Source organism: Lolium rigidum, chromosome 7 (genome assembly GCF_022539505.1).
Source record: "Lolium rigidum isolate FL_2022 chromosome 7, APGP_CSIRO_Lrig_0.1, whole genome shotgun sequence".
Taxonomy (NCBI): domain Eukaryota; kingdom Viridiplantae; phylum Streptophyta; class Magnoliopsida; order Poales; family Poaceae; genus Lolium; species Lolium rigidum.
The window spans coordinates 165,776,785-165,802,243 of record NC_061514.1 but is presented as its reverse complement, the minus strand read 5'-3'; the positions used below and the strand labels follow the sequence as shown (position 1 = coordinate 165,802,243).

Genomic DNA, 25,459 nt, shown 5'->3' with positions numbered 1-25,459 from the left:
ACTCTTGCACTAAGGGATGGTGTGATCTTTGCCAAGCTCAGAGGGTACCCAAAGGTGGTTATGGAAACCGACTGTCTGCAGATTGTCAATCTCTGGAACACTCGCCACAGATCGCGCGCGGTCGTGGCTTCTATTATTCAAAAAATAAGAGAGCTGGTTTTGAGTTTTTCTTCTATTAGTATTGAGCATGTAATGAGATCAGCCAACTATCCGACCCACCTAAGCATGCTAGCACATTGGCGGTGACGAGCAGCTAGCTCGATTGTACTCCTGACCTCGTGGTTGTCAGTCTTTTGGCTGATAGCTCGGGCGCTGTTTTAGCCGCAGAAAAAAAAGATTAAGTACGAAATTCGAAGCCTAGCGGAAGACGGAACCGCATCCGCAGGTCCATTCGTGAATTTCATTTCATTTCACCGGTAAAAAGAAAGAAGAAATTCGGCGTAAGGCTGCTGGAGGTCACGTTCTAAAACCTCCACAATCCCCCTCGCTCGCCCGCATGGAATCCTACGGCGAGGTCTCGCCACCGCCGCCGCCGCCGTCGCAGGGGTGCGGCGCGGGCCACCGCGCGTCCGACTCTCTCCCGACCTCCGCGGGCGGCAGCGTCTGCGTCTCCTGCGCCGCGGCCCTCCTCTCCTCCGCCTCCGCGCCGTCCCACCACGTCTCCCACGTGCTCGCCACCCTCTCCCTCGCCCTCGCCGACCCGGCCTTCCTCGCCCCGCTCCGCGCCGCCCACCCGCGCCTCCTTGCGGCGCCTCTAGTCGACGCCCTCGCCCGCGCCGCCGCCAGTCGAGACGACGCGCTCGCCACGCAAGCGTCCGACCTCGCCGCCGACCTCGCGTCCGCCGTCGGCGCCCCTGCCGCCTCCGAGCTCATCGCCCGCCTCGCGCGCCTCCTCTCCTCGGGTTCCCTCGTCAAGCACCTCCACACGGTACGTGTGCCGTGCCGCCTATCAATGTGCTACGCTGTCCGTCCTGAGATGCATGTTTGATGTGATGCTTGACGCGAGGCAGGGAGAGATCGATGGTGGGTTTCTAGAACATCATCCTGCATTAATTAGGTTAGCGTGCGAACAGCCATAAGAGATGATGAGCAGTGAGATCAGGCTTCTGTAGATTGAGTGATTGAAACAAAATTCTTCAATCTCTGTGTAAGAAAGAATGTGGTGAACAATAGCTTAGCATTTTGTTAACTTATAGCAGTCTTAAACAAGTTAACTTATAGCAGTCTGAACCGAAAAAATTCCTGTAGAAAACATGTTCGAAAATTCTGATATGGTACGTTTTTAATAGTGCATACAACCCAGTGACAGTTATCACGGACCGGAGACTGGAGTAATATGATATATTTATCTATCTGTAGATCATAGCGATGCACTGCATGGTTTTTCATCTAGTGAGTTCAACATTCAACTGGCAGCAGGGAAAGTATGGATTCATTTTATATGATTAATGTCACTCTGGGACCAGAGTTTGAACGTTGCCAGCGGAGAAACCTGCTGCTAGCTTTCAGGGTGCAGCTCTTGCTTTACCTGTTATAATAATTGTGATTCCAGACCATTCCATCTGATTCATTTCAAGTTATTTGACTCTGCAGACTGGATCATTTTGAAGCGTGAGTCACTTTGGGACTTCACTCTGCTGAATTAGTTGCAACGTTATTGTTTCATTTTTCTTGAGTTAATTTACTGCCATATTTTCTGAATCTCTCTTTTCTCGGTGCAGCTACATTGTTTGGGGATCTTGCTAAATTCCATCAAAGATGCTGCTTCGTACATTGGAGATGAATTCTCCCTTTTCTTGAACCTTGTTAACGATCTTCAACTACCAAGGTGTGAACACTACTAAATACTCATGCTTTTATCTGACCTTCCAAATTACTTGATCGGACAGCATTCTTAACACTCTTCTATACAGTGATGATATTCGTGGAGAGATACTGTTCCTGCTCTTCAAACTCTCTCTGTTAAACGCCACCCCATGGGACAATATATGTGATAATGACAATGTAGACCTTTCAGCAATTGGAAGAAGCTTGCTTCAACTCTGCCTTGAAGTTCTACTGAAAACTCAAAATGATGCTGTTCGTTTGAACTGTATTGGTCAGTATATTTCTTCTCTCTGTTTTGTATGAATGCTTAAATGTTACAAAATAAAGAGGGTATACTGGTTTCCTGACTAAGCAAAGAACATAGTAATGCATTTTTGCACGATATAGTAATGAATATAGTTTGCTTATTCTACTATTTATAATTTATAATAATTGCTACTCCTAGTGCATCAAGTCAAAGTTTCTGTAGTTTTTTACTTTCGATGGTTTCCTAGATAGAGTTTTGATCGTTTCTTATTTTTGGAAGTTGTAGAAGTTCAACACTATCGAGGTATTATGTCTTATGTGTAACTACTCATTTATTTACTCCCGAGAGCACTGTAAATATGTAAACTATATTTACCCAAACATTAAAAACTTTTACTGCACGCTTCCCATTGTTCTATGAGCTTGTGACTGGAGGGAGTGAAATCGTAAGACAGCCTGCGTTAAGTAAAGGGGCATAACTGCAATTTGTCTGCAGTTATGTATGCAGAAACAAACTTAAAGCTGACATAGATACTTAAGACTTAAGAGATTTCCAAATTTTAAGAGTTGGCCATGGTAAGTAAGAATTCAAATGGTTAACTTATGACCTAATGAGAGTTTCAGTATCGTACATATTTACAGTACTTAACCTTCAATCTTTTTTGTTGATCTAACATAAATATCTTCATATTAGTTTGGACTAATGAATGTCTTGTATGCATTTCAATATAATTATGAAACAACTCACCGGTATTGAACTTAAATATATACTAGTTTTTTCTCTAGCTAGAATGCACGGTGATGTTTTGGTTCTGTTTCTACAGCATTGCTCCTTACTTTAGGAAAAAAGGAGGCTTTTGATACTTTCCTGCTTGGCGATCAGAGTTTAATCACGTCTGTAGAGTCAGACAAGTCCACACAGATGGACGATGTGCCTCTGAATGCTTCTATCGTAGTTCTATTTGCTGATGCTGTGAAGGGATCTCTTCTCTCAACGAATCTAGAAGTACAGACAGGGACATTGAATTTAATCTTTCATTTCCTGTCATCCGATGCAAATATTCATGTTCTACTTGAAACTTTGATAGATGAAAATGTTGCAGATTATGTATTCGAGGTTCTGAGGTTATCAGGTAGGAGAAATGCCCTTTTTTCCTTTCATCAACTTCTGCATTATTTTTTCTTTTTTCCTCATGATGGTTAAATTAAGTTGAACTGTTTACATTTTTTAGGAAATAATGATCCACTGGTTATTTCCTCTATTCAAGTACTATCACTGTTAGCCACTTCAGAGGAGCGGTTCAAGGAAAAGCTTGCCATTGGATTTTCCACTCTGCTTCCTGTTCTTAACTATGTTGCAGAGATTCCATTTCATCCAGTCCAGTCTCAAGTTTTACGACTTGTTTGGATTTGCATTGTTAATTGTTCTGGTATCCTGTCGTTGTCCCAAGAAGAACAGATAGCATGCACTATGACTGTAATATTGAGAAGAAATGACAATTGTGAACTTGGAATGTGTTCTGAAACCTTTGTTCTTGTTTGCTCAATATTAATAGAGATTCTGAGGTCACCATCTGCTCATGATATCCAGAGGTTACCATCATTTATTGAAGAATCATCAAAACATGCTATCTCTTCGACGTTACCTCATGGGGATAACTGTGCGTTCCTCGTACCACATTCCCTTCGTCTTCTGAAAGAAGCACTTGTATTCTGCCTCGAAGGGAATAAAGATAAGATTTCTGTTGAGAAAGATCTTGAGGATAGCATCATTGGAATTTGTGGAACATATTTATTGCATTGGCTTGAAAGTGCTGTTGTTGATGGTAGTGATGATGAAACATTGGGAGAAATCCTTCAGATTTTCCATATTATTTTATCAAGCACATCTCCCAGTAAGCAACTCAAGTTTGCTGAGATGCTTGCCTCATCATCATGGTTTTGCTTGTCATTTGGATTCATGGGCTTATTTCCTACCGATCCTGTCAAATCAGTAGTATATTTGGTCACTAGTTCGATTGTTGACAAAATTTTGGGCTGTAAATATGGGGAAACAATTAGAGATTCATACATATATCTGCCATCAGACCCTACAGAACTTATTTATGTACTTGGACAATGTAGCTCAGAAGACTTCAACTTGGCATCATGTCAATGCGCTATCCTAGTAATATTGTATGCCTGTTCATTCTACAATGAAAGGTACTTATCTGTTGCATTTGATCCACATTTGAGAATAAAAAAACTGTTATTCTAATGTGATGCTTGTTTAATTAATCAGGTTGGTTGCTGACAGCCAACTTCTTTCTTCGGTTGAGCAATACATCCTTCTCAATGGTGGGAAGTTCCACTATGAAATCACTGATTCTGTGATGCTTACTCTGCTGGTCCATCTTTATGCCTTCATCAGAGGCATTGCATTTAGCTGTAGTACTCCATATAGTCCAGAAGCTGAGAAAACTCTGTTCCGTGTAATGGCATATAAGGAGTGGGATTTGCTTTCGATCCGAGCCCATCCAATAGCACTAAAATGGCTCTTCCAGAAGGGAGAACTTATGAAACCATTATCTCTCCAGATGCTAAATTTCTGCAGAACTTTCTGTGAAGATAAAACTATTGTGCTTCCAAACAGCAGTCATTCTGTGGACATAAAGATGGTTGCAGAACTGGTATTTTCTGGAGAGACTGGCCTCTCGTCGTTGCTGGTTTCCTTACTGGATCAGATTATAAAGGATGGCACAGAAGATGAGGTCTTCTCAGTGGTTTGTGTGATTGCTGAAATTATAGTAATCTCTCCTTGTTCTTCTGATCAGTTTACATCATGTGGCGTTCTTGATGCAGTTGGTAGTATATATTGCTTGACATATTCCTCAAGGATCAAAACAATGTGTTCCTTTTTGATCTTTAACATCTTATACTCAGCGAGTGCAATGACAGTCTCCCGGGAAGATGAATGGCTTGCTCTTACCATTAAGGTAATCTTGTTTTATATGTCTTTAAGTTGAAAGTTACACAATTAGTTTTGGCCTTATTTTTGCTACGAGTACATTTTTTGCAATTATCTTTCCTGGTTACGAATAGCTTTAGGGATTTAGTATCCTCAAAATGTATTTCAGATAACAGGTTTTACTTCTTTATCTGTTTATATGAGATCTGCTGACAGTACACAATTAAAGAAGTTCGGTATAGTCTAGAGGATCTGTAGTGATAGATAACTTTAGTTAGGACTATTGAATCCTAGGGATCCCGCAAGTGGTCGTCCAACATCATACCCTTAGATGGGTTCATCAAATTTGATATGTTGGAATAAGTAAAAACAGTCTCATCTGCTTTGTCCCAGTTGGATCAAACCTAAAAGCCAATTAGTACTGATGTCTGTCTTCTCAATTTATCTGATACTCATAAATGAATTAATTGTTCACTGGAAGTTGTTTTCCTCTTGTTCCCCAGTTAGTAGTACCTCTAGTTTACTGATCACTTCTTCTTGGCAGTTATTGGAGTGTTTCACTTCTCTTGATTATGCATCAACTGACCAAGAACAGAAGATATTGATTGGGATATTTTGCCTTATTTTGCATCATGCAGCAAGCAAGGCGCTTATTGAGCCTGCAAAGGCCATAATCTTTAACAGATCACTAGTTTCTTTGACGGATGGTATAATACAGGAAGCTTGTGCAAAGGGCCCATCTTTATTTCAACACAATCAGGAGACAGATTTTGGGGGATTCATGATTTTTATACTTCACCTAGTGTTTTTCTCTCTAAGAAGGTGCGCAACAAGTATTATGTGTTTCATTTTAATTACCTTGTATGTGACCTAATGGTTGTTTGTTTTACAGTTTGCATGCCATCCTAGATCCCAATATTGACTGGCAAGAATTCCTGCAACATTCAGATAACATCCAGTCTTTCTCTGTTGTTGGCACCCCGTGCCATGATTTGTGCCGTCTCATGCACTTCGGTCCTTATCCTATTAAGCTTATTGCTTCACAATGTATGTTGGAATTGCTTACCAGGATTTCAGATCAGAGGAGCTATCTTAATGCTGAATTAAGATGCTCTGCAAAATACATGAAGTCCATTATTGCCGTGACAGAGGGTTTAATCTTCAGCGAAGACAGTAGAGTTGCTGAAAATTGCGGTTCCTGTCTCTCGATGATCTTATGTTGGGAGAAATTTGGAAGCCAGGAGAATATGGTGGTCAGAGAATCAAAATGGTCTAGGCTCATAATGGAGGAATTTGCTGTTGCCTTGACTGCTCCTGGTTTGACTTCAAAATCATTCAGTAATCAGCAGAAGATTGCAGCAAAAATAGCCGTGTCACTGCTTAAACTAAGCCAAGTACCAGAGTGGTTGACATCATTGTTTGATAGTACCTTGATATCTGGTGTAGTTGCTAATCTTTCTGCTAGGAATGTCACTGCAGATATTGTTAAGCTATTCAGTGAGCTTATGGCTAGGGGTTTTCTCACTCATGAGCATATTGTTGCTCTACATAACTTGTTCCAGGTTAGTATCAACCCTAAATGCTCTTATGGTTCAGAAAAAGTATCAATGCTCTTCATAATATAGTATCCAGGCCATAACTTGTTCCATTCATATGTAAAAAGTATCCCATATCTCATCGCAATTTCTTCGGTAAGGTATCCTGTCATGTCCGTACTGTGAAGTTGAAACCATGAGAGTGCTGATTTTCCGTGTAAAGAAAATTGAAGATATAGCTGCCTTTTATTTCACTAGCAGCAGAATGATAACGACGTTAGCTGATAGATCTTGTGGCAACTACATACGGAGTACTAAAACACACAGCATTGCTTTCTTCCAGGCTTAACTATGATGTATCATGGCGCAGGTCTGCAGAAGACAACTTTACGAGGGAGGTTCGAGTTCGGAGTTGTCGGCGCAGAAGACTGAAGAAAAGGTGGCGAGAAGCTCCGATGACGTCCGTGCGTTGCTGTTTGGCATCGTGATGGATCAGGGTGCAGCCTCGTGCCCGTTGCAGATGGAGCAGCAGAAGCTTCTGTGTGAGATCGATCTGTTCTTCCAGGAGTCGAGCCAGCAAGAGCAGCATTAAGGCCCAGTAACTTGTTTCAGTTGTACAGCTGACCTCCCAGTATAGTTTGCAGCAATCAGGCAATGTTCATGTTATCTGAATACTTAGAAGTTCTGGAACTGTACGGCAGTCTGCGCAAATCTGCATGGATCCAGCGTTGCAATGCAGAATGGGCGAGGGGCAGGCACACAGAATCCGGGCCAATCACTTGTACAGAGAGTATGAAGTATGCAAATCTAAAACGAAAGAATAATGATCGTTGTAACTGTTTATAACTAATTTCGCGCTTCGTATTAGTTTGACAGATAAAATTTGCGTTGCTACTGTTCAAAATTTAAGGAAATTACTAACCATTAATTCATCAGGTGGATACAAAACGAGGTGACGCAAACATCCCCATGATTATGAAGCCGCATTCCCCCCCCCCCCCGGCTCTCACCTGTGAACAGTTCTTTTGAGAGTCTTGTACCCTCCGCCGGCTCCCCCCCTCTCTCCTCCGGTGGCTTCGCCCGCCGGAGCGACTGGGAGAGGGGAACCCGGCCCTCTGTATATAGTAGTCTAGATCGTGAGTTTCCCTAGTGGAGTCTGGCGTCATGCCGGCGGCTGCGGTGCTTTCGGTGCTCCCAGGCGGCGCCGACAAGCCGGTGAAGGGGATCTCGCACGCGGTTGCGGCATGGTGTCGGCGGCTGCTGCTCAAGCTCTCCCTCCCTCAGCCCTTCAATAAGCTTGAGGCCATGGCACTGGATCTCGGATTCGATGCCATGGTTGTTGTTCTATGCGGATTGGATGGTTGTGCTCAAGATCTGGAGACCCCGCATGCTTCTCACCATGGTGGTGAGAGCGGCGTGGAGATCCTGCTCTTGCACAAGCTCTGGCTGGCAGATCTACATCAGGGTGTTCATGCTACCGCGAGCTGGCTGCTAGATCTCCTGCCTGAGATTTGTGGCTGGCGTCGGCGGGGAGCATCTGCTGTGCCTGGAGCTCTTCAGCAGAGGACCGAAGCCGGCGGCTCACACCGCCTTCCCTCTGCATACTATGGTCGAAAGGCGACCCTCCTCAACCTCTACTTCCCAGAGACCAAGAAGTTCGATGGGAAAATCAGTCGCTCCTGCCACGACGCCGGACCAAGTGGTTCATCCCCGGCGCTGGTGTCAGCTCCGTGGTGGAGCAAATCGATGGTGACCTCCATCAGATGCGGTGCAGGCTTGGAAGGACCTGATTGCTTTTCCCAGTATTTTTTTAGGGTCTTTGCTGTAAAATTTCAGTCCTTATCCAGAATTCCCATGTTCTGTAGGGACTTGAATGTAATTTGTACTCACCGCCAAGTTTTTAATAGCAGCACCTAGGGTCTTCGGACCCTTTCCCTATTCAAGAAAAAAAGATTATGAAGCCACGCCCCTTACGAGAAGTGCCTTTGTCACATGAGCAATGCTCTCAGTTTGCAAAAGAAATTAAAAACATATTTTTCAGACTCCAAAAAACCTGAAATTAAACACGTGTATACATACACACATTTTGAAGGTAGGGAAGAAATTTAGGAGGAAAATATGTTGTATATTAAGCTGTACAAAAAATACAAATTTTGGACAAAAACAATGAATTTTCTATCCTTATATACAACCACAATTTATTTTTCTGTACCTCAAAATACAATGCAACTTCTATGTATCAAAACTTAGCACAAGTATTCAAGACATGCGTTCATGAATAAATTTAATAATTTTTAAACACAGAAGCATATTTTCCAAATATTTTAAAAACAAAGAGAAGTGATGCTCACCTGCACCAAATCTGCTCCCCCTTGCGAAATTTGTCTCCCGGGGTTATCCCACCGTTAGAGCAGCTATCGTAAAATGCGAAGACAAGTCTAGTTCGCAAAAAACGTGATTTTGGTGGCCGCGAGAGCCGACGCAATGCAGCTACTCGTAAACGCAAACCGAATATGTTGTTTCTCGGTTTGCGTTTACGGTAGCTGAACTACGTCGTGGATTGTAAAATAAAACCATATAGTATAACTGGATTTCGACAGTTCATGACAACATATGCGATAGTTTTAGACAATGTTTGCAAACATCTTCGCATTAAATCCCACCAAAAAAAAAAGATCAACATATCAATGCAAGGCACGCTCAAGCCGCACCGCCTTCATCCGAAGCGCCTCCACTGAATGTAGCACCACCACTCGCCGTAGCACCTTCACCGAATGTAGCTTGGGCAATGGCTTGACTCCGCCTTGTGATGCTCTCCATCCTCCTCAAGTCCCACCACTCTCTTGTGAATGTATCCATCGAGTTTGGATCCATCATCATTGTTTGATTCTCCTCGGCAAGAAGCTCGGCACTTGCTTTCTCCTCTAGATCAATTTTCCTCTCCTCCAACTCACGGATCCCCTTTCACCTTTCTTGCTTCATCTCATTCTTCTTATCCTTCATGAGCATTTTTGTCTCCAAGATTTTCATTGCCGTTGATTCTTTTGACTTCATCATCTCATCAATTTTGGATGCCAAGTTGGCTTTCCGGTTTGATCCGTGCCATTGATCGCATCGAGTGACACTTGTGACCACGCCTTGCACACGACCGTGTCTTCGACCACGCTGTAGCTGATAGCCCTCCTCTTCTTTGCCTTGGCCTCATCATACGCTCCTTGATCGACCTCCTCCAATTCCTCGTCGTCCCCCTCACCGTTCTCAACAGGAGCAACAGGAGCTGCCGCTGTGGGACAGTGAAGTTGAGCAGCGGTCGGCGAGAGGTCGGGGGACTATATGGCGCCGATTCGCGGTGGCGCGGCCTCGGAGGAGCGCCGGGCCGGTAGATCGAGGACGACGACATCGTGGGAGCGGGAAGGCATGGGGGTGAAAGTTCTGTCCCGCCAAAAACAGAAGGAAGTGCGGGTCGCGCTTGGTTCCCTCTCGAAGCCTGAAGAAGTACCGCTCGGCGGGCAGAATTTATTTGATGTTGCCCTAAAAAATAATTAGGTTTCAGTCGGAGTACAGGTGCTGCATTGCGCGTTTTTTAGGGAGACAAAAAAAAAGACAGTTATTATTTAGTTTTGCCCCATTTATAGTTCTCGCTGTTGATTCCGAGATTTCAAAATCGCGGAGATTTCAAAACCTGTCGTGAAAACAAAAACCCCCAACCTTTGTCTCGCTCTTCCGTTTCCCCAAATCCCAAATCCCACCGCCCCTGACCCCCTGTGTCTGGCTCCGGCCGCTCCGAACATGGCAACGAGAACCCCCAACCTTTCGGCGGCGGCGAGGTCTCGCCGGAGCATGCCGCCGCCGCCAACGCCAGCCGCCGCTCTGAGCCCTCCCTTCTCCCCTGCCCCGTTGCGCGCCCGCCGTGGCGCCGTCGCCGGGGCCGGCGCCGACTCCTCCTCCTCCTCCCCCGTCGAGCAACCATGCGTACGGCTCCTATCCCTGCTGATTTCCCGCATTTCTCACGGGCTTCTGTTTTCCCTAGCCCTTTGGTGTCTTGATTCGATTTGTTGCTCGGATCTTTGGTTCTCGCGGTCAGGTCAGGCTGTGGGAGTGGTGGCTGGCGAGGGTGGAAGGCGAAGAGCGGAAGCTCGCAGTCTCCGGGTACACTGAAAAGTAAGTTTTACACGCATCTCTTCTCAAGTGCGAATGAGTAAGTTCTGATACTTACAGATACGCTATTGGTTGCCAATTCCTGACAGGAACGACGCGTTCACCTCTGCGCCCATAGCAAAGCGTTACGAGCCTCTTACGATTGAAGATGAGGACGGGGTTGTGGTGCTCCTTGTTGGTTCATTGAGCTTGCCACGAATGCATGAAAATGGATTCTCTGCGCAGGTATGCTCACTTTTTCTTGTTCATGAACGCCGATATAAATAAATTCATCCAAGATTCAGGCATGATCTGTATGTACATATATTAACCTCTGGATTTGTTGACCTTATAATATCAAGGCTTATTCATGTCCAAAAAGATCATTTCGTCATGCTGCTAATCTGCTGCTCTCATAAATGACTTGGTCTATCACTGCAATCTATGCGTGCAGATCTGCGAGAGGTTCATGATTGGATTTCCGTTCTGGTGGGAGACCTGGGATTCGCACATGAAAAATTTCCCGGAATTTTTTATCGATCCACGAGAGGGTTCAACTCAATTTTACCTGCAGAAATTCCAGCTAGGCAATTTTCTCGAAACATTAGGACCTTCATTCATCCAGAACCTTCTTAAGGATGCTAAGAACAACACATTCGATGAGGCTGGTACCTTCACAGAGTGTTCAAGATTTGAGGAGTACACTTGTGGCAGTGATATCTCAACAAAGGAAAAATCCGCAGAATCAAATGATGCCAGACCAGCACTTGTAGCTAGTGAGGTGGATAATGTGGAAACAGACTTGATTGCGAGCAGCCCTTCGCAACAAAAAGATAATGTAGACATTCATTGTAATTTAATTCTTGGTCCCACAGATGCGTGTACTAGCGATGAGACTTGCCAAGAGACAGGAAATCAGAATGATACCATTCATCCAGCAGCAGTGGAACTGGAAGCTGGTGGCCATCTTGTCAACTCCAATTTGATTTTTAATAGGTCCCCTGACTGTATGCCCAGAGGCTTGGAAGATGAAAATACAAGTGCTGGAAACTCAGAGGGTATGGTGTCTAAATGTCTTTTAGATGCTGTACCACCTGAAAAGGATAATTTCTGCTCAGACATTGCCGGCACTTTGCAAGGTGTAGAACCCTTGAGTATGTGTAGGAGCAAAATGTTTAGAGACTGGTTAAGTTTTCTCGTGCCTATATTTCATTCGATCTTAATGTTTCTAAGAGAGTGGCTGTTTTTTTTATTTAGGTTATGAAAGTACCCCATTGGCTTCATTGAAGAATCAAGTCTGCTTGGAAGGAACTGAGCTCATCACAGTTACTCAGAAGGCAGTACCAAATGAAGATACATCAACTCCAGTTCATTCAGATGCGCAATCTCTGGAAAAAGTGAGTTTTAAACCACACAGCTGAAAAATGTTGTGTAAGTAATTGGTGTTTGAATCAAATTCTTTCTACTATAGTATTTGTACCAGTTTATTTGCTAATACAATTAATATGCAAATAGTGCCTCTGCTAGTTTTCCTTTTTTTTGTTGTTATCTCCCCTCATTTAGGACATTCTGAATTTGGCTTTATCAGGTAATGTTGGGGGGTTTGATTAGACGTTATTGTACTCTCAAGTCACAAGAGAAGTTTATGGCATAAAGTTATGCTACAGAATAGTAGATATAATTGTCACAAGGGTAACAATGGCAGTGGCCCAATTCTACATGCTTGCACTTTAAGCTGAAAATATTAAGACACCTACTTCAATCTAATAGCATGTTTATTTAAATTGTCTCCACTAATATAATCGCATTCACAAAAATTGCATCAGTACGTTTTCAATGTGGTGTGCCTCTTCTGATATTTCTTGATGAATCATTTGTAATAACACAATTTATGTAACATTACCTCATTACTAGGATGGAGCAGATTCCAGTTAATATCTTTCAAGTTGACGACTTCCGAGTGTGTTTATTGTGTGTGAACGTACTTTCTGTAGTGACATATTTAATCTGTAGAGTAAGTTAGGATTAACAAGCCTTAATAGCAAGTTATGCAGATTGATCTATACCTCATGTATAAAAGATGAGTAAAACCAAATATTGTGATCCATTAAATTTCTTAGTGTGCAGAGTAAGGTGCTTCATACAGTATTTATCTTCTTATGATGACAAGTTCACATTAGCACATCTGAGCTAGTAATCTTAGTCGTTTTCCTCACGTTACATTGTGAATTTGCTGTCCTTTTACGTGGAAAAACAGATTGTAGGCCCAGCAGAGAAGCAAAAATCTGCACAGAATCTGTTGAGGACTCCTACTAAATCGCCAATGGCTAGAAGTCCTATTTTATATGTAAGTATGAAAATAGCTCCATACCCTTTTATGAAAATCTTGCTGTTTGTGAACAGCTCCTCTGTTTTTCGCTCATGCTGACCCAATGGATTCTATGTGTTTATTGAAATGGACATAGTCTGCACTAGTGGCTGTAATCTGTATCAGTTTTAGTTCTTAAATGAGACGTGGTGAAAAGTATTGCTTCTTAACTGCAACATATGACCATTGTGCTACATTACGGAACCAACAAGTCCTTGTACATCTTTTTAAAAGGAAAGTCAATTTTTCCTCCTTATTTGTGAAGTGTGCATACTCCCTCTGTTCCAAATTAGTTGAAGTTCTAGCTTTGTCCTAAGTCAATCTTTTAAAAGTTTGACCAAGTCTATAGAAAAATGTGCGTTGCAGATATTGACACATTTTTCTATAGACTTGGTCAAATATAGAGAAGTTTGACTTAGGAGTTAGGACAAAGCTAGAATTTCAATTACCTATGGTGGGAGTACATCAGACAAGTACAATGCACCTTATTTAGATCCAATCGTAAGAGGTTTCTACGTGTTGTTCTATTGAATAGCATAAAACCTTTTCTACCACTGACCACTGAGATGTCTATTTTCTTATTTTTGTGAGTTTTATAGATTTCTAGTTATGTTTTCATTTCAACTGTAATTTTCAATTTTCTTTCTTGGGAGAATAATATGTTTCAAATAGAGATGGAACAAAGAATCATGAAATAATCACTGCATAGAATGAGGCAGAGTGTTTGGGTATATTGCACCCACCTTACCTCAACAGCTCGAGCTTTTGGGCCAACCGGTTGGTGCTAGCAACATCCTTAACAGCCCAAGCTTTTGGATGAACTCTATGGTCCATGGAACTGAAGACGGAAACAGTGCCAGACCTGGCCAACACAAGTTAGATAAAAACAACCTGCAGCCTACGACTTAGTCCACGTCTTAGGGCCACTTCTTTTGAGCTTATAGAGCAGCTTCTAGGTCCACAGAAGCTGAAGCCTAAAAGAATGGAAAATTTCTGGGTAGCTTCTCCCCACCGCAGCGCTGCTCCATAGTGCAAATTCGTCGGTCCAGAGAAACTGGTCGAGAGCAGCTTCCCGAGCTTCTCCAGGAATTAACGAACCAGCGACTGCAAATGCCCCTATCTTTCTCGGATTTTACCTCAGATCTGCCACCGAGATGCCGAATCGTTTTCCTGTTTTCGTGCCGAGCCGGTCCAACAAACCCATCTGCCTCGTCTCTCTTTCCCTCGTTGACCCACACGCGTTGCTCCTACGTTGGTTGTTTCTCCGCCGCCGGCCGCCGCCGGGTCACCCCGTGTTCCACTCTTCGAGCCCGCCACCACGAGTAGCAGTTCCTCCGCCTACCTGCACTCATAAAGGAGCTCCGCCCCAGCGCCTCGAGCCCTCGATCTTGCCTATGAGATCCGCCCCAGATCTGCCTTGATCCAGGAGCGCTGCCCGCCGTGGAGCTCCACCTCGTCACGGACTAGTGCACCTCGCCGTCGCCGTGGAACTCCACCTCGTCCCCGACCAAGTCCACCTCGTTTTCCCATCAAGATCGTGCACTGTGTATGGCGCTGCAAACAAGACAGACTTTCTTATTTCTGAGATGTACACATGATAGACAGTGCATTGGTACTCAGTGATTAGACGCATGAGCGGGATTAGACAGAGTTTCTATCATTGAATCAGTTCATGAATCGTTGTGTTCGTTTTTTATTATCACTGCATGAACAGGGAGTTGTTTTTGCAGTGACTATTGAGTTGGATGAGCGCATGCTTGTGTGTATTTTGGAGAATTGATGCTTGTATGCGCAATGAGGTCAGAGGATTTTATCAGTTATTGAACATGACACAATTCATGTCAAGGGGTGTTGTAGACATTGCACAACAAACATGCCTAAATTCAAGAAGCCCAAAAGAAGGGGAGGAATAGTTTCTAGTAGCTTCTCCCCACTGGAGTTTCTCTCCACCGAGATCTATAAGCTAGCTTCTCCATAAGCATAAGCCCAAAAGAAGTGGCCCTTATATACCTAAGGGAGCCAGAATAAAGATCAGGAGTGTAGTCGTGTTATAAACTAGTAAACTTTTTCGATAAAGGGAATATATTAATATCAGGAGATACCAAATACACCTAGCCTCTGCAACAACGCAATACCATAATGGTAATGGCAGTACAGATAGCACACAGCCAAAAAAAGAGAAACTAAACTAAAAAATAAAAGTCCCGCAACACTATTCCAGCCCTAGCAACAACAATACATCCACCACCAAGACAACTACAGACTCTCCAAAAACGACGCCTCCAATAAGGAAACAGTGCATCAGCGTGGTCGTCGCCCGATCAAAGATCTTAGGTTTTCACCTTGAAGATAGTCTCCGCTCTCAAAGCAATGCCTTCAACAAGGTCATTGCCACACACAACCAGTTAAGGCCAGACCTTGGGTTTTCACCCTGAAAGGTAAGACTCTGAATTTCACATGTGCTGCAGCCCCCACTTTCATACCACTGCTGCGAAGTCCAGAACACGAAGCAAGTCTCTCAAAAGCACGGAGATTTAAACCTCCCTTAGCTAGTCCTCCAATCCAGCCTCTATGATATTCTCTGCCTCTGACTTCATCATGGACCAAAATGTCACCAGATGACAACACAGAACAGAGCTTCGCGCCACTCCCTCCGGAACCAAACGGCCGGAATAAAAGCATGGGTGCGCACGACCGAATACCACCGATCCAGCAAACTCCAGACAAGAGGTGCACTGTTACATTCGCCGGCGGAGCCTTCCGGAACTCAACACTCTGGTCAGATCAAGTAGGCCAAGCCTCAAACAGATCTTCATCTATGCACAAGAGAAACCCTAGGACCGCCACCTTTCAGATTAGGCCCCAATGCCGCTGACCATTCCGGCCAATCATGTCTTCTGCGCTGAACTTCACGCCCTCTGCGACTGCGATGGTGCCGCCATGCTCGGTGGTCACCCATCTCATCAGTAATAACCTTGCCCTGGTGAAGATACCAAACTGGCGAAGGCCACCAAGAACTGCGGAGAAAAAATCCTGGCTCGAGGTGCAAGTAAGTCACGGATTCCCCATTTCTTGTGATGACTTCCAGCCACAGGATGTTGCAGATCAGCTGACCATGATTGAACGCCTTGCTGCTGATCCAAGCAATGGACAACCGCCCCGCCTAGGTGAAGTACAGGAATTCTGTCATGAACCTCCAACCACAGCGCGCCGGCACAGACACCTGCATACGCGTGCCGAGAGCAGCCACGACTCCTGAAGATCCAAATCCCAAACAACAACGAAACAAAGTCGGCCGTGTGGGCTTGGTTCTAGTTGATGGCGATGGCGGTGTGGCGGCGCTGCTGGGCGTGCGCCCTCCTTTTCTTTAGATCCTCGCGAGGCCTTCCTGAATCGAGTCGGCAAACAACGATCCTGATGAGTTCGAAGCCCCGCGGTGCGGCGAACTGTTGAACTCCAGATCGAAAAGGCGACGACCTTGGTTGAGCACGCTGGGGACGAGGAAATAACGACTGAGAAAGGGGGCACCCTACCGCCGCCGTCCGCCGGAGGCCTCCTTCGGCGGTGGAAGGGTGAACGAGGCGATGTAGAGGACTTTTTGGCGGCGACTGCGGGACCTCTGGAGTCGCGTTGGAGGCGACCCGGGAGGTTAGGTTTTTCTGCTAAACTAGTAAACTACTATGTTTAAGCCAATATATTTTGCCATTTTACATTGTCATTCTCTATCAGTTCCTCACATAAACTGACTCTCTACAGGATGAAATCTTAGGGCTGTGCAGAAACTTTGCCACTATGAATCAGGCTGTCAGTTTGAAAACAATTGCTGTAGGAAAACAGTTATATTCAATTAAACAGTTGTGCAAAAACTACAATATCTGAAATGCATTCTATTCTGACTCTGAAATCAAAATATTGCGTGCAATCAAGAAATGTTATGATTTTTACCAACATTTAATCATTAAATTGTTCATTAAAAGGTGCGATCTTCACTTACTCCTAGTAAGGCTAAGGTGCTATCTGCTCCCAAAATTGAAACTCTTCAACTCAGAAGCTCTAGATCAGGTGTGGAGTGTTTGCTTTCGCAAATCTGTTTGCACGAACCATTTATCCATTTTGATACAAGAAAGGAACCTTCTTTTCAGGTCGGCTGATAGTTCCACGTTTGGATCCAGCAACCCAAAGCATTATCTATAACACGGTTAGTAACTACATAACTCTTCCTTTCTATTGCTGATTTTGAAAAACTGTGCCAGCAATTGGCAGATATGTGATTGCCAAAATAAGTCAATGTTTATTTTGGTTTTATGTATCTGATAGAAGTTATCAGTTTCAGAGTCAATTAAAAAATGCATGTAGCTTCTTATGTAGATTAGATATAGTTATGTGAAGTTACGCTACTAAGCTAACAATATCACAAGCCATCGTAATTTATCAAGTCCTGGACACTCCAATCTTACCATTGCACAGCTTAGGAATCATCACTAGCTCTGCTGATGTAGACAACAATTCAAGTACTCGTAAGTATGAAAGATTGGCTGGGAAGAAAGGTAATTGGGATACATAGAGAAGAAAGTCGGATTCTGGCTCGTGCTGTTGAGGAAGTTGTGCTGAGCCTTGCATGGAAAAGCCTAAGGACAGTCCAGGCATGCCTTGATGTTCTATCTTCCTTCCAGTATACCTTTCACTGACGAGCCCGCGATTTTTCACAGGATGGTTCGATCAGCGGTGTAACCAACTCAGAGCTTCAACGGCCTCAAGGTCTGTCCCAATTTCTCGTGGCCACGTATACAGGCCTTTTGTTTTGCTCGAGAGCGGCGGGAGTTTAATCAAAGCCTAAGTTCGATCCATGCAAAATGCCGCAGGATTCGAAGATAACTATTGTTTTGTGTGTTCCTTCTGCTGGCAGGTTGTGAATCGGAGCGTCCTGCTAAGAGGAGGAGAAAGTCTCAGTGTCCAACCCCATACCGTGGCAGGTTGCTGCAGTTCGATGGAAATATATAATGGAAATTCTGGCTAGTAGCTTAAGTTCAGTAATGCACATGACCTTGGACAAGAAAGGTTCAGTATGCACAGTTGCGCACTGATAGGAAATAAGCTTAAACAAAAATCAGATTTAACACCTGACGAGACAAGTTTGGCGGCGATGCTTTTGGGCTAATTGGAAGATTCTGACCTTTTGGAGTGAAATATTTCACAAGAACGTTATTGATTAGAAAGAGAAGTGTCTCTGTTTGGGAATCTCTTTTGACTGGTTCGAGCAAAGGGCTTTGCCATAAAAAGTTCTTGCATTGCTTTCTAGCAGATGTTGGTGGAATGGAAGAATGTGGGAAGAAACAATGAAGAAGTTCTTATTTGTTTGGTCTTTTGGCTTTGTCCTATCCTCGTACTTGTGCTTGCGATTGTGCCATTAGGAAAACACGCTTTTCACTTTTGTCACTTGCTCTTTTGGGCTTAAGTACACCATCCATTGGTACGTTTGCTCTCTTTGGGGCGGAAGAGGAACTCCAACCATTCAACCATCACCTTTTTTTTCGAGAATACACCCTAGAAGGTGTACTAATCTACATGTACTAATCTACATAGAAGAAAAGGTTAGGGTTAGGGTTTACCATAGAAGAAAGGGCAACAAAGCCCGAGCCACGGGTGGCAGCTCCCCTACAACATCAAAAGCCTAATCTTCATCCTGCCACGAAAAAGAAAGAGGCTCAGGAAATCCAAAGGACTCCGAGCGGAAAAACCTAGCTACACGCCACCTCTGGAACTCCTCCATGATCCTATGTCTAATGGCCATCGCTGCTGGGTGGCGCCATTGAACACTACATCATTCATATGCCTCCGGATACACCAGAAGACCAAGATGATCGCCGTCCACAAGTCCCTACGCACCGCACTGGGGCAATGAAGCGAGGTCCACCAGTGCACTATCTCAAAGCTAGTGCCAGGCATCCACTCCAACCTGTTCCACAGTGTCAACGCCCAAGCCCAGACCTCACTGGCGACCACGCAACCTCCTCTGCCAGCCTGCTTGTTCCGCGCCGCCATGCAACCTTCTGCCACCGGCCAACATGTACTTCCTCTGCAGGCCGTTGACCTCGCGTGCGCGCCCAACTCCAGCTGGCGACACCGGCGGTCCACGCGGAGCAGCCGAGCATCTGGTCAAGGTTGTCATCCACGCGAAGCTCGATCGAGGAGGCCGAGCAGCGGGGCAGCCTGTCGAGGCGTGGTACACTGCGCGGAAGTTGAGCTCGACGCCCACGGGGTCCAGGGCGTCGCGCCTCACCGCATCCTCGACTTCGGCCCGCGCTGCTTCCATCGACCGCACTGGATGGGCAGGGCGGTGCTGGATGGGCGGTGGGGGCACTTGTGCCCCTTGATCCAGCGGCCCAATCCAGGAGAAGCGGACCCCTACGGACGCAGCGGAGGGAAGTCCGATGGACGGGTCGCGTAGTTTAGGCGGCGGAGTGGCACGATGGAGGCGGCGGGGTTGCACGGTGGGGATCCGCCGAATTTTGTTAACGTCGGGAATTGTGGAGGGACTTCAAAGTTAAAGGATGTAGTTTGTTTGTGAAGCTTTTTGTAAAAAAAATTATGCTGTCAAAACTGTCTAAGCCCGGTGGGTTCACCACTTGCCATATCAGCGCATACGTTGCTGTAACACCCCAAAGTTTCCAAATTTTAGAATGTAAAAATTAATAATTTAAGTTGATTGAATTGCTTGACTTTGTTGAAAATTATGAATGAAAAGAAACTTTTGAGGACTTGATTTAAATGAGAAAATATAATTCATATTCTATATTTTTTATTTTAGAAGAAACTAAAATCTTTAGAATTGTTTCTTAACCTTGTGAAGTGGGTTTTAAACTATTCGATTTTGGTTTTCTCTTTAAACATAAGACATTTTGAAATTTTGCCAAATGGCTCTACAAGAAAATATTCGAAGGTTAGTTTTCAAAATGTTGACAAACTTGTTTTACCCAAAATAACTTAAATCCTGTTTTTTTACTTTTGCTCAATAGCCATGTAAGGCATTATATGTATCATAACATTTTCGTAATTTGGTTTTGATCAAAATTAATTTTATAAAGTCACTTGAGTCATTTCAACTTCAATATTAAAATCCATGTTGAAATAAAACCTACCAAAAGTTTTAGTTTCAGTAAATATTTTAATTACCTGATTTCTTAAAATCCAAAGTATGTATTTAATTTTTCTAATATGCTATTAGGCCAAATGTATAAAAATATATCTCTGTATTTCTATTTAGACGGAAATAGTATTGCATGATGTTCAGGTGCAGTGCAAAAAAAATTACAATTTTTTCTTGATTTATTTATGCTAATCTAGAGATCCAAATCTATTACTAGGAAAGAAGAAAAAAAAAATTAAACTCGGCCGGCCAGGCCAAGCCAAGCCTTGCCCCAGCCAGCTAGCATGCGCGCACATGCACGCGCGCGAGCGACCCAAGCGGCCAAGCCGCGCAGCTGCCAGCATCGCACGCCCCGTGCTTCTTTTTCTTTTTCGCTGGACCCCACTTGCCAGGCGTCGTCAACCTCCAGCGGGAATTCATCAACAACACGGTTCGATCCCGAGCCAAAAGGCCCGGCCCTGGGGCAGGGCGAGCGGGGCGGCCGCCCTGGGCCCATGAAACCAGGGGGCCCTCCAGGTGTACTCTGTACTGTATACTTCGTTGGAGGCGGCCCAAAATACGAAGAGCCCGAAGGCAGGCCTAGGATGCTCCGACGGAAGACGGCCAGGCTCCCAGGCGTTTCCACGCCGAGTCGCAGGCGTTTCCACGCCAAGTCGCTGTGATACGGACTCAAAAAATAAGAAGATCGCCAGATCCGGGCCTTGACAGCTCCAGTGCTGCGGTTGATGATCTCATCTGCGCGGCGGCGCCGGCCAGAAGCCGTGGACACCGGCCCCGACGAAGGCTCCCCGGCGGCGCTCTCTGGAGAATTGGTGAGCATCCTTCTCTATCTGACAATTCAACATGATCCCGCTCTGTCGCCTAAGCTGACAGCATGCTGTTTGGGCGTTTGGCCTTGCACACCAGGAAGGGATAGAAAGGTCGGGGCAGTACAGTGTACGTATGCAGGATTCATTGGTGGTTTAATTGAGTTCGCGTTCGTTGGGAAAGAAAGCCGCCGGTTTGGTATTAAGAGTGTTATCAGGTTGGTTTGCTTTCATTTTGGGAACCCTCTTTGATTGGCAGGATTTCTAAAGAGAAGTTCAGAAATAAAATTGTACAGATTTAATGTCATGGCAGTTGTTTTCTGCATAAACTGTAAACATCATGGATTTTCAGGACCGCTTAATGCAATTTTACTCCCTTGAAATAAAGAAGTGAAATAACACCAAGGAATTTTACAATTATATAATAAATCAAACAATCTCAATAGGAAAAATGCAAGGGATCAAACCCCAGCTTTGATGCTTTGGTGTTTCATCCAAGGCGGAATATTTTTCTAGTGGGAGGCAACATACCATCAATAATGAGATGCATGTGGTGACTTCGACAATCCTAATACCCATCGGCTCAGTCTCGGTATTCATATGGATATGGATATGGTGTATGTGCGTGCGTGCGTCCATAGAGGTAAATATATGTACATACTTTAAGTGTCTATAATTATACTGTATTTCTCAAAAAATCCCAATGGTTAAAACGTTATTTCCCTTTTGAATCAAAGAGATCTTTTGTCAATCTCTAAAAAAGGAGACCTTTTGTGACTTGACATATAAAATGTAACAAGAAGACAATAAAGTTAAAATGTATAAAAATGTATTGATTATTATCCATATTTTTATAAACTAAGGGGCCTCGGGTTCTAGTTTCGCCCCGGGCCCTCGAAATCTCAGGACAAAACTTCCTCAAAAATCGGTCGAGTTCGTTGGTATTTTTGCCACGAAGAATCACCTATAAAACCCCTATTCCTTTTCTGTCTTTGGATCGCAAAAGCCCTAATTTTTACGCCGCCAGGCTGCAAAAATTTCTCGACGGAGTCCGTCTCGGCCACCGCCGTATTTCCTCGATTCCGACGAGTATTCAATGTTTTTCTGCTCCCGATTCCTTGTTCTTGCAAATCTTCTCCACTTCTTCTTCGTTTTTTTTTCCTCGCAGCGTAGCACCGACGCTGAAGAAACCCGAGGTCGCGGGAGCCGCGGCAACTTCGTCCGAAGAACCCCGGCAATTGAGGGCCTCCGAGGCGACGCCCTGTATGCAGTTGAGCTCTTCGTCTTCGTCCGCTTCACGTCGACCTCGCCACCGCCGCCGGTGACCCCGAGAACGACGGGAACCATCACGTCCGAGCCTCCACCACCGCTGCCTTCGTCAAAATCGACCATTGTCTTTGTCAGTGTAAGCCACCAACGTTTCCTCCTACAGTTTGATTAATCAGGCCAATCACAACCTAGGCCGTTAGATCTAAATCGAAAACACCGTGTTAACTCAGTTAACTGAACCGGCTGAAGTCTCTCCTATCCCGATCGATCAGTGCTCAGTGCCAGCTAGTTCACGTAAATAAACTTTAAAATTCCGTATCTTCCGATCTATAGCTTCGTTTTAGATGATTCCTCTTGCATTGATTTTGTAATACAATTCTCTGTAATTTTTGTGTAGAAAGTTTTTCCATCGGAGCAATTTTTTCTGACAACTTTTCGTAAAACATCAAAATTTAACCGCGACATGTTTAACCTTATAAACTTTATAGGAAAATGTATACATGAGCAAATATAGCAAACAATATACCCCTAAATTCAGAAGAAATGAGGAGAATCCAATGATGAAATAAAAATTGGCTTTTGGACAAGTTGAAAATATTCACTCACAAGAAATGATTTGGTTTGGTCAAAGTGTGGATCTAGATCTCCTCTCTTTTTTTCCTCAAAAGGGGGCAAGAATCATGGAGGGATAGAGAGATAGTGCAAGCTTCTCAAGATCAACAATGGAAGAGAGAGAGAGAGTGGAAGAAGCTGCAGCCCAAGGAGGAAAGAAAATCGAGCCGTTGGGGCAAATCCAGGGCCGGATAATCCGGTGTAAGTGAGGACCGGATAATCTCCCCCCCCCCGCGGAAAATCCGGCCTCTGGGAAATACCGGGTAAAAGTCCGGCCTGGATCCAGGGGTTATTGCGCGACATCGTTGAAAGTCCTTAGCCAAATTTCAGGGGCGGCCAGGTGATATAAACCTACTACCTTGTAAAATCCAAAACTGAAAATTGGTAGCTCCGAATAGAGTGAAACCAATTTTGTTGAAAATATGGAAACTAGTGGGGGGTGATTTTTTATTATTTTTAGAGGTGCAACACCTCAACATGAGAAACCGAGAAAATCACCAAACTCGAAAACGCAACAAGTGATTTATGCGAAATTCGTTTTGGATGAACTAGAGCTTGTCATGAGAATAAGCACACAAGCTCTAAAACATCACATGGATAAGATACAAATAACAACCAAGAGAGATGATGCAAGGATGCAAAGGTTTGAGCTCTCCGAAGGATACGATCGAGTTACTCACTCGAGAGCCCTCTTGATAGTACAACAACTAAACTATAAACCGGTCTCCAACTACACCATGGGACCGGTGAGATAGAAATCCTATCAAGAGCAAACCTTAACCTTGCGCATTCCACTTGAGCTTGATGATGACGGTCTTGACCGCAACTGATGGGATTCGTAGCATAGAAAATAAAAAATTTCCTACCGCAAGAACGAATAACAAGCCAAGATCCAATCTAGAAGATGGTAGCAACGAGAAGATCATGAGACTAACCCTCGAAGATTTCCAAAGCCTACAAGATTAGATCTCGTTGTTGCTGTAGTCGATCACTTGCCGCTTTCAAAAGCGCGTAGAAGATCTTGACGGTGCCACAGTCGGGCAGCACCTCCGTACTCGGTCACACGTTCGGTGTTGATGACGAAGTTCTTCTCCCCGTTCCAGCGGGCAGCGGATGTAGTAGATCCTCCTCGGAATCCCGACAGCACGATGGCGTGGTGTCGGTGGTGGTGGAGATCTCCGGCAGGGCTTCGCCTAAGCACTACGGGAGAAGCGGGAGGAGGGGGCGGCTAGGGTTTGGAGAGAGGGAGCTAGGGCTGCGACTTGTGCGCCTCTTGGGGCTCGCCTTGCCCTCCTTTTATAGGTGGAAAAGGTCCTTGGGTCGTCCAAGACCTGCCCCCAAAGTTTGGGAGAGTTCCGGTTGGTTTCTGTCAGCCGAAACCTACTAGAACTAGGACTCTTTTGCCAAATCCGAATCTGCCTTAGGGGAAACTTCTTAACCCTTAAGGAAAACATGGATACACCTATTATGGAACCCTCCGGACTTTTTTAGATTGCTCGGGTCGTTCCGGACACTTCTGGAACCTTCCACAATATTCCGGACTATTCCGGTCCTTCCAAAACCTTCTAGAAGCTCCGGTCAAAACACCGGACTTTTTCCGAACCCCGGAAAATGACTTCCCATATATGAATCTTATTCTCCGGACCATTCCGAACCTCCTCGTGATGTCTCAGATCTCATTCGAGACTCTGAACAACATTCGAGCTCCATTCCATATTCCATATCTACTTAAAACGACATCAAACCTTAAGTGTGTCACCCTACGGTTCGAGAACTATGCGGACATGATCGAGACTCCTCTCCGATCAATAACTAATAGCGGGACCTGGAGATCCGTAATAGCTCCCACATATTCAACGATGACTTTGTGATCGAAAGAACCATTTACATACGATACCGATTCCCTTTGTCACGCGATACTTTACTTGTCCGAGGTTCGATCATCGGTATCTCCATACCTAGTTCAACATCGTTACCGACAAGTACTCTTTACTCGTACCGTGGTATGTCATCTCTTATGACCTAGTCACATGCTTGCAAGCTAATCAGACGACATTCCACCGAGAGGGCCCAGAGTATATCTATCCGTCATCGGGATGGACAAATTCCACTCTTGATCCATATGCCTCAACTCACACTTTTCGAATACTTAATCCCATCTTTATAACCACCCATTTACGCAGTGGCGTTTGATGTAATCAAAGTACCCTTCCGGTATAAGTGATTTACATGATCTCATGGTCGAAGGACTAGGTAACTATGTATCGAAATCTTATAGCAAGTTGAACTTAAATGACTTGATCTTATGCTACGCTTATTTGGGTGTGTCCATTATATCATTCATCTAATGACATAACCTTGTTATTAATAACATCCAATATTCATGATCACGAAACTATGATCATCTATTAATCAACAAGCTAGTTATACAAGAGGCTTACTAGGTACTCCTTGTTGTTTACATAACACACATGTATCAATGTTTCGGTTAATACAATTATAGCATGATATGCAAACATTTATCATAAACACAAAGATATATTATAATAACCACTTTATTATTGT

At 44.3% G+C, this 25,459-nt stretch overlaps 2 protein-coding genes across 2 annotated transcripts; both read left to right on the top strand.

Moving 5' to 3' along the window:
- The first annotated feature begins 496 nt into the window (after positions 1–496).
- LOC124672239 (protein PUTATIVE RECOMBINATION INITIATION DEFECT 1-like) lies at positions 497–7,398 on the top strand. The gene is made up of 9 exons (XM_047208504.1): positions 497–928; positions 1,722–1,828; positions 1,914–2,098; positions 2,898–3,206; positions 3,306–4,275; positions 4,355–5,048; positions 5,565–5,842; positions 5,913–6,582; positions 6,926–7,398. The coding sequence occupies exons 1-9, from the start codon at positions 497–499 to the stop codon at positions 7,145–7,147; spliced, it is 3,867 nt and encodes a 1,288-aa protein (XP_047064460.1). The 3' UTR covers positions 7,148–7,398.
- A 2,946-nt stretch (positions 7,399–10,344) lies between these two features.
- On the top strand, positions 10,345–18,417 carry LOC124672238. Its single transcript, XM_047208503.1, has 10 exons — positions 10,345–10,527; positions 10,640–10,716; positions 10,803–10,938; positions 11,147–11,846; positions 11,950–12,089; positions 12,950–13,039; positions 17,038–17,122; positions 17,203–17,258; positions 17,770–17,818; positions 17,967–18,417. Exons 1-10 carry the CDS (start codon positions 10,345–10,347, stop codon positions 18,059–18,061), a joined length of 1,611 nt encoding a protein of 536 aa, XP_047064459.1. The 3' UTR covers positions 18,062–18,417.
- The last annotated feature ends 7,042 nt before the right edge of the window (positions 18,418–25,459 follow it).